This window comes from Pelophylax lessonae (genome assembly GCF_965119305.1).
Source record: "Pelophylax lessonae genome assembly, chromosome: 2".
In the NCBI taxonomy this organism is placed as follows: Eukaryota; Metazoa; Chordata; class Amphibia; order Anura; family Ranidae; genus Pelophylax; species Pelophylax lessonae.
In genome coordinates this window covers 614,202,890-614,216,715 of record NC_138769.1, presented here as the reverse complement: position 1 = coordinate 614,216,715, position 13,826 = coordinate 614,202,890, and the positions used below count along the sequence as shown (strand labels likewise).

At 39.8% G+C, this 13,826-nt stretch overlaps 1 protein-coding gene across 1 annotated transcript in view; it reads right to left on the bottom strand.

Annotated features, from left to right (window-relative positions):
* Positions 1-208: 208 nt before the first annotated feature.
* LOC309548214 (thread biopolymer filament subunit alpha-like) overlaps positions 209-13,826 on the bottom strand; it is a gene marked incomplete at both ends in the record, with an annotated part of 29,615 nt that continues 15,997 nt past the window's right edge. Inside the window, 2 exons of the mRNA XM_082248168.1 lie at positions 209-231; positions 1,548-1,903. Of these exons, the coding sequence (XP_082104294.1) occupies positions 209-231; positions 1,548-1,903 (379 nt within the window). The remainder of the gene's footprint in view (positions 232-1,547; positions 1,904-13,826) is intronic.

Sequence of the window (13,826 nt, the reverse complement as noted above, 5' to 3'; positions counted from 1 at the left end):
GTTCCCGTGGTTAGCGACATTAGAGAATAAAGTGTCGTGGTCTTCTCAGGAAGCTCTGTGAGTGCAGATACGATTTTTTTCTATTTTTTTTTTAAATTGCTTTTTTTCATGGAAAACACTCTGGCTGGTTTCTTGTGAATGCCGCATTGGTTTCATGTTGAGATTTCCAAGAAATTCATTTCAGGTGATGTTCTTCAATATTTGTTCTTCAATAGGTAGTGGATGAGGATACTAGAAGTGAAAAATGCAAAGTTATTCAATACGAAGCACTAATTATACAAATATACTGCTATAACCATGAATATGCTTCTGCAACCTGTAACCTTCCAGCTATCACAGAAGTAAGTATAAAAACAGAACATGTATTGGCATGGTAACATGCAGATCCCAGCACTACCTTCACATCCAAGAGTCATCTACGGGTCCCTCAACACCAGGAGTGCAATGATTCTTTTTTTTTCTGGGTCACAACACAAAGTTGCTGTTTGGGAAGCAGTATGGACAGCACAATCCCTCTTCATTCACTATTACAGCATAGCTCCCAATTATCCCTCATTTGGACAATGAATTTCAAACCAAATCCCTCTGTCCCTCCTTCCTCCTCAGTTGTCCCTCATTTGTGGCACGATATATAGACCTCTTTAAATATGTACTATTTAACTGTGTAGGGTCTTATATTATACCATATAATTTATCCAGCTTCTAAATTATTGTGTTTGCTATTTTGAAAATACTTTTCAAAGGGAAAGAAGTGTAAATAATAAGAACTTTTGGGTATAGCCAATCATTTTTTTTTTTTGGACCTCATGGTCCATTAAACTTAGAGCATGGGTGTGTGCCTTTTGCCTACATACCTTGTACTAAAAGGTGTCCCTCTTTCCCATCTCAAAAAGGTGGGAGGTATGATTACAGAACTGTCTGTCCCTGCTGCCATCATGGAAGAGCCTTCTCTAAGGCTTAGCAAATACTACTATTACAGAACTGGTTCTGCGCTTGCCTTTGGACATCACAACATGCTGCGAATTGTAGTTCCAGATACCGAATCTTGCAGAATGCTAAGACTTGCAGTGCTGCATTCCCAGAATATTAATGTTTGTGCCATGCATACATTTCAGTAGATTTAAGCCTAAATTTGGTCTGTATACAGTAAGGCCAGTCTAAGAGACAGGGCCAGGGAAGTTATTGTACAGTACTTCTAAGCAGGAAGCAGAGCCTGCATATTTAATGAGAAAATGTGGCTGCTCCCTTGTACATATATAATTACAAACTATACCCAGAAATTTAGTGTTATAACCTTTAATACTTGTCAAAATTATTAACATTAAGCTGATCACATTTATGTATATTATAATCTATAAATTCTAAAAAAGTTTATAGCTTACCTTTTAATAAGACAAGCAAATAATTATGCAGAAAATACGAAAACCCATAGCAACAAATCATCTTTTACTGAGCAGATTACAGCAAACTCAGATTTGATTGACTACTAGTGAATCCTGTACTGCATTAAGTCTTAGATTAAATGTTTATGTAATAAAAAAACTTACTTGAGCTAGCGTTCAGGCTTCCAAACCCGATTCCTCCTCCGAATCCTGAGCCAGCGCCAAAGCCTAGTGAACTGCTGTAACTACTTGAAATGCCACCACCGAGTCCCCCTCCGAGACCACCTCCAAGACCGCCTCCAAGACCACCTCCAAGGCCGCCTCCAAGACTGACTCCAAAACCACCTCCAAGACCGCCTCCAAGACCGCCTCCAAAACCGCCTCCAAGACCACCTCCAAGACCGCCTCCAAGACCGCCTCCTAGTCCTCCACCAAGTCCAGCTCCGCCACCACCACCTCCTGCTGCTCCGCCAAAGCTAGATTTGGACACCTGTACCGTGATGCCGCTTCCAGAGCTGAGTCTATAAGACAAAATAAAAATGTATTACCTTAAGCATTATACTTGAACTCTTTAAGAAGAAACCAGCCACATTTAAGAACACTCCATTTAGCCTACATACAGTATATCCATTGAGCAAATGCAAAAGGTAACTTCTTTAACAATTCTTTGTGAAATTGCCCACAAGCCTTCTTTATATTAAAACCCCATAACCCCCTGCATACCAGCAGACATTTCAAATCACTCAGTCAGTAGATGTGCATGTTATGGTTTCTGAAATGGAAAAGCAAGTATAGAACTGAGGTAACCGACACCAGATTCTGATTTTCCCTCTATATCTATGCCATGTTATATTACCGGTTCCTGGTGAGAAGGAGGATTTTCACAGCAGTGAACGATCATTTGAGACTACCTCTAGAGATTACAATATATGTTTATAAATTGGCATTGGCTGTTAAACGAGCCAGTATAAAAGGCCACAGAAGGGCAAAGGTGGTGTGATGTTTTGGAACCAGTGCTGATGGGCATTTGTTGGCTTCAAGAGGGGTTTGCATTCTTATACAAGTCTACTGGAATACAAAGCCTGCTTGAAGCAGGTCAAATGCAAGACAGTAGGGGTAATCTGTAGCTCAAATGCAGGACAATAGGGGTAAACTTTAGGTCAAATGCAGGACAGTAGGGGTAAACCGTAGGTCAAATGCAGGACAGTAGAGGGAAAATGTAGGTCAAATGCAGGACAGTAAGGGTAAACTGCAGGTCAAATGCAGGACAGTAGGGGTAAACTTCAGGTCAAATGCAGGACAGTAGGGGTAAACTGCAGGTCAAATGCAGGACAGTAGGGGTAAACTTCAGGTCAAATGCAGGACAGTAGGGGTAAACTGCAGGTCAAATGCAGGATAGTAGGGGTAAACTTCAGGTCAAATGCAGGACAGTAGGGGTAAACTTCAGGTCAAATGCAGGACAGTAGGGGTAAACTGCAGGTCAAATGCAACTGTGAGTGATTTCTGAATGACCTCGCAAACTCAGCTCACAAGAAGGTCTCAAACTGCCATTGACACAGCCAAGAGCTTGTGGATACATTGCCTGAGAATGCTCTTAGAGCCCTCCCAAAAAGCCAGGGCTGAAGTTGTAAAATTACTTAAATGACTTAAAGTGAACCTGTCACTTTGTCCAATTGTTCTTGCACAGGGGCCCATTGCTGACCATGCCCACCATTATTTAAAAGGGAAGAGCCATAATAGTCTTGGGTATTAACCATTGTTCAATATTGTCATGGTTGTACTAAATGGTCTATTTATAACATCAATATTCTAAATATATTAGAAAAAAATTAAGACTTGTTTCCTAAAAGACCCCACATCAGCCCCCACAACTGCCAAGTTATGTCACAAAAATAACAAAATAACACAGCATAGGGTTTAGGCAAATTAGTGTGTTTGTTCTGGGCAATGAAGCAAATTATGTCATTTTCCAAATAAACGCATTTATCAAAACAGCAGAAATCAGGGTAATTAGGCGTTCTGGATCCCATCGCCACAGAAGATGATGTTGTGTACAGAAGGCTTGTCTCCTTTTGTGCATGAAAAGCATATGCAGAGTATCATTGTCCTAGATAAGGGAGCCACATGCCACCCCTATGAATTGCTGAAGGAAGGTGAACTTTAAACTTAGAGCAGTCAAATCATAAGAGAAAATGTTTGAAAAGATTTCATACAGTATATAGCAGTTACATCCAACACAAATCAAAATAAGCATTTGTTTAGGCAGGATAGCTCTATTATTTTCTGTGAAAGCAAATGTGAAAATTTCAATTTTTGGAAGATAATGGAGCGTTGTTGCTTAAGTCTCTTGGGCTACCAGATCTGTGCACCTGCTATAGCCTTATAGGGGGGGTGGGGGGGGGGAACACTCTTTCTATTGGATTTTTAAAATGTATGTTGTATCATGGAGATGGAGCACACAAAGGTGAGTGGGAACACCCAATACTTTCTAGTGAACATGAATAGAGTTGGAAATTATGGAAAGGAATATTTAGGTAATCAATGAAGTCAAGGGACTATGAATGTAAAATGTTACTTTTTGGGTGGACTGGTCCTTTAAAAGTGCCTGCCAACTCAAAATTTGCGCTAGATCTCTTCTCTATGCTGCAAACATATATGTATTCTATCAGTAAAGTGCCACATTAAGCTGGTAACCTTAATGGCTAACTCTTCCATCATCAAAATGCCTACAACCAAGACAGAGCTACGTGTTACATTTTTTGATCAAAGTGGAAAGCTACTTTAAAGCAAACCTGTCTTTTTCAATGCAAGGCAAAGCAACAGGCTTGCTTTAACTCCCCTTTCCGCAACAGCACATATGCACCTTTCCTTGTTCCCCTACCCTTCAGCTCTATTCAGCTCTGTTCAGCTGCCAAAAGAATGTACTGCATAGGAAACCTTGTCTATTCTCTTTTCCCTTGCTGATGTGAATGCATTGAACCGATCATGAAGCACCACAATGGCTTGGTGAGGGAATTATGTGCTCCTTCATTCCGATAGAGGAAGAACAAAGGAAAGATAAATATGCACTGCTAAGGACTTCAGCATTAAAGTTTACAAACAGCTAGCTCAAGTCTTACACCTGCAGCTGAAAAAGATGGCTCATTCAGCATTTTTGTCACCTTAATGTCAGGCAATAAGAAAATGTTAATATAATGATATTTGCAAAGTTGCCGACACATGGATTACAGTTAATTAAGTTTGACTTCTTCTTCAAGGGATATAATTTTCTTTTACAAAGCTCAATATAAAGTGTTGGAAAATTAATTTTGGGTGCCAGGACCTGCACTGCCAATTTACTGGATTTCAAGAACTCTTAACCTCTCCTGACATTTCCCTTTCGCTACGCTAAGCTATAAATAAGCCAGACTTAAAGCCGTCTTTGCTGGAAAGATCTGAACGCTTCTGAATTGTCAACACAGAAATGTCCTCCAACAGAGAAAGGGTTAATGAGGCAACAATTCCTATTTGCATTGGCATCGCTTTCAATGTACATAAGGGTCAGCATATCGATAAGGTGACTCTATACACACAATCTGTTAAATATAACGTAAATAACCTCTATGTAGGTCAAGAGACAGTGTATTATCAGCGATTCATAAACTACAGGAGTGATATGAAACCAGATACAAATGTCACCAGGGAAGATGGAGGGATCTTGTACCATAGTGCTATTTAACCCTTGGCTCCATTCAGATGTAGATGTGTTGCCTGCAGCTTTTTTGACTTTGGTGTAAGAGTAAGGGGTGTTGTCTTGGATGTTGCCACAATTCAGTGTAATGGACCATTCAGACAGTAACACTTCTTCATAATAGCATCAGAGGATAAAAATTTCAAGGGCCAATCTGATGGACTATATAGGAAAAAATAAAAAAACCCTTCTCACTGACGCCTTACACTAGTCCATATCCTCTTCCATGGGTAAAGCCTGACCAGACAAAAGGTTTTGAGGGAGGTCAAAATCTTGCCTGTAAGTGATTCCTGGGACCAGCTGTCCACCAGATCACCTTTCTCTTATCTTGCCCCCTTAAGCCCATGTCATACTAAAGAATTACAGCAAGTTTTTGTAGAAGCTACAGACTCCTTATGTCCATGCCAAATTTGTGATCCTGTTGCTGGTGACCACTAACTGGTGGTTTTGTATTTGGGATTTGTAGCAGCTACAGACTTGTTTTTTTTTTTTTTTAATGTCCATGTCACATTTGCAATCCCATCACTGGTGACAGCTCACAACTGACAGGATCCTTATGTAGGACAGGCCAGAGAAATACTCACCCATTTGAACAGATTGCTTTCTCCTTGGCTGGATGGGCAAAGTGTTGCTCTGTTACTGGTGAATTAGGGGCCATACACACTATCAGATTATCTGAAGACTTTTGTCTGTAGACTTACCAAAACCATATAATATGAGGTCAAACCTAAACACTTTCAATTTGTATGCAATCTGGCAGGCCCTTGCACTACATAGAAAAGGTAAATCTGAAGGAAAAAGTCTTCAGATAATCTGATAGTGTGTATGGCCCTTAACATTCTGATATTTTTGTGAACAATGGAGTGGATTGAGCAAACGGATGAGTATTTATTTTTATTGCATATTTGAGTGCTCCTTTTGCTAGTGAGTTGTTGCCAGTCACATAATTGCAAATGTGACCTCAGCCTTAGTGTTTTTTTGTTGCTAACAAAATACATTTCAGTCAATGTATGCAATGAGTTGCAGAAATTCCAAAAGAATGTAGCTCAGTTTCTGAGCGATTGACTTTTTGCAGCATCTGGTGCTGTCTTTCAAACAACCACTTTCCAATGCTACTTCAACATTGTAAATCAATGTTGCTGCTGACAGCCAAGGCAATTTCTAACTGCATATATAATTGTAGTCGACTACAGCAACAACTCTGTAGCTAACTACAAATGGACAGAGAAAATAAGCAGCGAGATCTATAGTAGCTACATACTTTTATAATAGAGTTGCTAGTTTGACATGGCCTTTGGGCTAGATTAATGGGGGACATTTGATGGCATAATGGGACAATCACTAACTTCCCATGACTATGCATGATTGCGAGCAATTCTCTCTTGATTTTTCCACTGCTAATATTTTTTTCCCCTAAAATCACACTAAAGCCCCGTACACACGCAACGATTATCGGCCGACCGATCGTCCGTCTTTTGTCCAGAGTTGTATTTTGTTGGTTGGAATGTGCCTAGACTGCACACGAATTTTCTCGCCCAACAGAATTCTACTTCAGAAGTGATGTCATGTGTTGGTTTGCTTTCTTTGTGTTCTTTCTTCCCTGAGCATGCCCAGACTTGCTCATCAGATTTTTCCCTGTCAAAATTTGTGCTGACTGCACGAAAATCGGCCGTTGTGTTTACAGCCAACAAAAATTTTATAGTCTGCACACCAGATTTTTTTCGGTCGAAAAGTCGGAGTTGGTTGTCGGAAGCATCATACTAACAAGTCGAAAATTGGCAGATCGGTCTTCGGATGAAAATTACCTGCCAATTTTCGACGCGTGTGTACGGGGCTTAAGTCATGCAAAGAAGGAACTAAATGCAACGATTTGCAGTTGCCTATTTGAAAGATAGGGTTTGACAACATCACATTATTATAGTTGCAGAATAAAAATTGCCCATGTAGCTCTACCTTATCCTTTCATTCAAACAAACTATTCAGTAACATCACTTGCGCTGAACCCTCTTTAGAGGGACCCAGTAATCACTCCTCAAGCATTGCATGGGTTCTCCAACATTGATGTTGGTTATAAGGAGTCTTCTTGAACTGGAACTTACAGAATGCCTAGAGTCTAGACCACAATCTTTGGACTGTGATCCACTGCTCACTTGACTGCCTAACAGCCAAAATTTCTTGCTGACCCACAACAAGCATAAAGATAAGTCGTTGATACAGAAAGTATGAAAACTGTTACAATCAGGAGCGGGGTCCCATCTTATCTAAGTAAAAGTTTTTTTTTTTTAAATGATTGTAACTAGCAGTCATGCCCAGTGAATCTTACAGCAACCTCAACAGAAAGCAGTAGATGAAGAGAAATCTGTTGTGTTTGCAGAGAACCAGAATCAATAAAAATTGGCTTTAAATGAATAAGCAATAAAAAAAAAAAAAATAAAAACACAATCCTATATCTACAGTTGATCCAGAGGAAGGCACAAAGCACCCCGCCCAATAAAGCATTAACCAATTTTCTTCAGTGGGGGGAAAAGATTATTTCTGAACCCCCAGGAGGCAAACAGATATTCCCTGGATCAACTATGCCCAAGTGTTAATACCTATAAATGTTAATATCCTGCCATATTTAGGAATGGCAGGATATTAACATTCATAGAGTGAAACGTTCTGAGTAAAGATAAAACAAAAAAAAAAACAATTAAAAAAAAAAATGAGCATATAGTAGCAAGTAGATAAAACAAGGTATTTTTTTTTTTGGTTTGTTTTTAGCAAAAAAAAAAAAAAAAAAAGAGCATATAGTGGCAAATAGATAAAACAAGATTTTTTTTTTTTGTTTGTTTTTAGCAAACAAAAAAAGAGTATATAGTGGCAAATAGATAAAACAACATATTCTTTTTTTTTTTAGTAAAAAAAAAAAAAATGAGCATATAGAGGCATTCGTTTTACTTCTTGGGGTGTGAAGAGTGTCCTTTTATTATGGAGATATTGAACAGACACAAGCAACACGCCATGCAGCATCTGCTAAAGAACTACAAGTCTCAGCAAATCAAGAGATCACACTGGATGTATCTATATGTTATATCTTCCCAAGCCAAGCTTTTCTTGTTATGCATTCTGGGTGACATCTTTTCTACCGCTATCTTCAATAAAGACTAGACATATTTATTTCCCTGCAATGGAAAATACTGTACCATCAAACAGATACAAGTCAGCAAAGCGTACTGTAGCTGGAGAGAAGACAGCGCATTAAACTTGTCTGCGCTCTGCTCTATTTCACTAGTAATATTTTACTGGAATACAGCACAGCTATTTTTAGCAAGCCATTAACAAGTGCGCAATGAAGAAACACATTAGGGCCAACGTCTCGTTGGATGCGGAATGCACTGCGATGTTTAGAGAAAGACATCAGAATATCAAGAGTAAACACAACCTCTGCAGCCGTGCCCCGCTGGAATGGAACACACTGCAGCTTTTTATATGGTAATCAAACATGGCTGCAGAAAATGAAGAATTTATCAAAGAACTAGACTTAACTCTGTATCTGTCACCACTGGCAACCAGATTCTGCTTCTCATTTATTCAGCAGTAGGGTCCAACGAAAGAGAAATTCTAATCTGGTTATATTCCTAATAGTTATAGGATACAATAACTGGTCTCATTACAGACATTTTATTAAAGTCAGATTTAAAAAAAAAAACACCATGGATACGGTAATGCCATATGAAGGGTAATGCAGTAGTAATACTAATTTACACACAGTATTATACTAAATTTGCTAAATTATACCACCCGCTACCTAAATACCTGTACCACTGTACAAACCTGAGCTTAGAAATCCAGCCTGTGCTCCCTAGAATACCACACAATAGTATATGTAGGTTTTTTAACCACCTGACCTCTGGAAGGTTTAGAGCCCATTCACATTAGCGTGACTTGTCAGCCTGACAAGTCACGGTATGTCGCGGTCCATTAAGTAGTACAGGACCCGTTCTAATAGGAGCGACACAAGTCGCTCCGACTTAGAAAAAGGGTCCTGTACTACTTTGGGGCAACCTCGGAGCAAATTGCATAGACTTCCATTATGTGAAGTCTCTGCAAGCCGCGCCGAAATCGAGGTGCACAGCGGTGCACGTGACTTCACAGGTCGCCCCCCGAAGTCGTGTCGCCTCAATGTGAATGGGCTCTTAACCCCCTTCCTGACCAGGTCATTTTTTGCAATACAGCACTGCGTTACTTTAACTGACAATTGCGTGGTTGTGCGATGCTGGGCCCAAATACAATTTTTGTCCTTTTTTTCCCCACAAATAGTGCTTTTTTTGGTGGTATTTGATCACCTATTTTTTGCGCTATAAACAGAAAAAAACAACAATAAAAAAAACATATTCAGTAAAAAATCAAATTTCTTCATCAATTTAGGCCAATCTGTATTCTGTTACAAATTTTTGGTAAAAAAAAAACCCAATAAGTGTACTGCGCAAAAGTTATAGCATCTACAAACTTTGGGGTATTTGTATTTATTTTCTTTTTCACTGATAGCGCCAGCGTACAGCAACTTTGAGCAGCAATCAAGATACACTTATTGGGATTTTTTTATCCAAAAATTTGTAGCAGAATACAGATTGGCCTGTATGTACTGTGAATATCTCCTAAACTTGCACAGTTTAGGAGATATTTGGAGTGCATGGAGCCAATGATGTCATCGGTGCATTCGTTCCGAAGGTCCGGCTTGCCGGCTGACCTTCAGAGCTTGTGCCGCAAGCAGCAGCTCCCTTGCGCACGCACAGGAGTGACGTCATCGCAGCTCCAGCCACTCACAGCGCCGGAGCCCGTGAACCCAGAAGAAACACCTGGGAAGATGTCAGCTGTCTCAGCGGTGTGTGGGCGCTGCTGGAGGGCTTCCTTCTAAGGTAAGTGTGATGCATACTAGCTCATTATGCCTTTGTCTTATGGGGTTTTTTTTTCCTACAACTTTTTTAAAGCTGAACTCTGGCTAAAATGTTTGGTCATTTGCACTGTAAATATAAATAAACAGTAATGAAGTTTGTGCCATGAGCACCCGCAGCTGCATTATGTAATAGTCATTCTTTTATTCCCTCTGTACAGTACAGTCAGGACACTGAGACCATTCCAGCTGGAGGACACACGGATCACAGAGGGTCAGTCACTCTGCAGCTCGTCTATTCTGAAAATGTCCTTCATTCTTTTCAATTAATGCAAGGTGTTCTGTGATTGGAGGAGGGGTGGATGAACATCACAATCTCCCCTTCTCTAATCACAGAATACATTGAATTGCACACACTGCATTAGTGTTCATTTAGTTCAGCTCTAAAGAATTAAAAACTTTTTGTGTGCCTGGTGTTGGGCTTTAACGCAGCACATCCTAAGACATTGGTAACCTGATGTATGAGTCTGTTCGCTGTCAAAAGAGAAATAAAAAGCTGTCAATTCTAAAATTCTTCTAAAAAAGCTAGTTGCTTGCCACGTTTGACTTTTACAATTTAGTCACAGGCATGTAACAAAAGAGAGTGGCAGAATAGTCCGAATTCCTTATCTCTATACTTGTCCTGGGTCAATGATGTTGAAGCCAGAGCATCAGAATGACAGCCAGGGAACTAGTATTTTTTAAATGATCAGTAGACTTGAACCATGACGCTTTTAAAGTCCTTATTGCTGGAAGAGCCCATGCAGAGTTTTCTTTACCCTCCCCTTACATTTAACATTAAATTACAGGTATGTACATACTTTTATCTATGTGGCCGTTCAGTCAGTATCCGTTTAATGCTCTCCAGTTTGATTTCATAGAAAGGTAAAAAAAAAGACAGATATACAGCCAAGACCCGCCTGTCGCTGCAGTATAAAACATCGCCCCCCAAGTGCAACTTGACCTCCTGGGCAATATAGCTGTCAGGCAATGACAGACTATGGAGGCCATAATGTAATCAGTCACATTTTGATTATCCAGCTATTTCACTCCAGTATATTTTTCACATTCTCTCAATCTCTGCTTATTTTTGGCTGACATGTCCCTCTCGACTCTAAATTGCTCTGCTAAATAATTTAAAATGGATTATATCAGAAAACTTCCAGCCAGTGTCAGGATTCTGAATAAATGCTTGGTTCAGGATATTTTCAATATTACTTTTTTTGCAAGCAGGGGAATGCCCTGCTATTAGGAAGTCCAGAATAAAAGTAGAAAAAAAAAAATAATCTCGCAGCTTATTGGAATAGATAGATGAATGTTTTGCTTTTCAATTTAATATAATTAAAAATGATGTTGTATAACACTTTCAATAACTTCTAATTATTTTTTTAATGGCGTTTTAGACTCCCACTGAAATTCTTAATAGCTATAAGATAAGGGTGCCAATTTCTGCAGAGCATATGTTACCTCCATTCAGAGACTTGCCTCCCTAAGCTTGCAAAGATTTACAGAGCTGCAAACTAAGCAGAAGCATGTAACATCGGTGTTATGCCTCGTACACACGCATCGATAGTTGGCCGTGAACTTTCGGCCAATGTCCGATCGGCCGATTTTCGGCTTGTTAGTATGATGCTTTCGACAACCGACTCCGACTTTTTGGCTGAATAAAATCTGGTGTGCAGGCTATAAAATTTTTGTTGGCCGTCAACAAAACGGACGATTTTCGGTCAGTCAGTACAGATTTCGGCAGACAAAAATCTGATGAGCAAGACTGGGCATGCTCAGAGAAGAAAAAACACATGGACAGTAAACCATCACATGACATCACTTCTGAAGTTGGTTTTTGTTGGCCGAGAAAATTTGTGTGCAGTCTAGAGCACATTTCAACCAACACAACAACACTGGACAAAAGACGGCCGATCGGTCGGCCAACTATCGATGCGTGTGTACAAGGCATTAGTCTGTAAACTCTTACAGAGCAGTAATTAAAGTGTATGTAAACCCTAACAATGGACCTCTCCTATTCACATTCTTTTGGTCTGTTAGATATAGCATTTAAAGCATTTTTTGATTCGTGGTTGATATGTGCAAAAAATACATGTTGGTCCTACCAGAAATCTTGTGAGCTGATAGCTTCCTTAGCTGTTTGATTGCATTGCAGTCTTTATCAGTTACATAGCTAACATCTCCCATATATTACTAAGAAGAGGAGAGGGGGAAGTGTCAGAGTATCACTGAAGTCACAGACTTAGTACTGTCCTAGGGTGACTTCACTGATACTCCACAGTCACAATTTGAGAGTTACTGGCAGGATCGCCAGGTAATAAAAAGGAAAAAAACCTAAAAAAAATAAATAAAACGAATGGTGACAACACCGCTAAGCACTGGTAAGTTCAACCCTCTGAATCAACCGTGGGTATAGGATTGTGTATATAGTATTGTTTGATTTTTATTTTATTTTTTTTAAGGAATTATTTTTTTCCTTTTATTGGTTGAACTAGATCAGTGATGGTAAACCTTGACACTCCAGATGTTTTTGGAACTACATTTCCCATGATGCTCAACTACACTACAGAGTGCATGAGCATCATGGGAAATGAAGTTCCAAATCTGGGGTGTCAAGGTTCGCCATCACTGAACTAGATGGACTTTGTGTCCTTTTTTCAACCAGACTAACTATGTTGTAATATAGTAAAAGTCTTTTCTTGGGTTAGGATACCTTTTAATCGGAGGCAGTCTATTATTTCACCCAAATACAAAGGCAGTCACTTTTTGGCCCCTTTCACACTTGTGCGACCTAAAAGTCACGCAGTTTAGCCACAATTTTGACTGGACTTGAAGCAATGCCTGTGTAATAGATCTCAAAACGCATCAAAGTCGGACCAAAGTAGTGCAGGGACTACTATGAAGTCGTTGCGACTTGACGTTGCACAGATATGAACGGTACTCATTGGAAATCATGGAGTACAACTTGTCATGCGACTTTGCAGTCCCAAGTCACAGGACAAGTCATGCAAGTGTGAAAGGGGCCTTAAAGGAAAACTCCAGTTTTGTCAAAACAAATGATACATCCAAGTTGCTGGTATAGGAGAGAAAACTCTGTGTAAGTCCCCTCTCATACTTCTGCGACCTGTGACTTAGGACTGCAAATTTGCATGGCAAGTCGTACTCCATGATTTAAAATGAGTACCATTCATATCTGTGCAGCTTCAAGTCGCAGCGACTTCAAAATAGTCCCTGCACTACTTTGGTTCAAGTTTGATGGGTTTTGAGGTCCATTACACAGGCATTGCTTCAAGTCCAGTCAAAATAGTGGCAAAATATTAAGGCAAAATCGCACAAATTTTAGGTCGCACAATTGTGAAAGGGGCCTAAATTCCAAAACAACTTGATAGAACTTACACTGGGGCTATGGACTCCCTCTCCAATCTCATGTGGCAGATATTGGCCAATTACAAAGCACCGGCGCTGTCATATGAAAACAGTTAGTAATATTGTCACTCATGCCTGGCACATGGCAGCGAGAAGGGGCATGTGTAGGTATGTGCTGCTGTGGGGGGGGGGGGGGGGGTTTGAATTAAATGACCCTATTTTTTGTATGTGCAAAGTACAGTTAAAGCCGTAGTGAACAAAAAAAAAAAGTGCCAGCCCCCCTGCAAGTAAATGTCATAATGTACTAGCATACTGTATGTGCCAAGGCAGTCATCGGCTGCAGAACTTGTCAATACCTCCTAAATGGTACACGTTTAGGAGATATTTACTGTATCTACAGGTATATTATAAACCTACCTGTATGTAC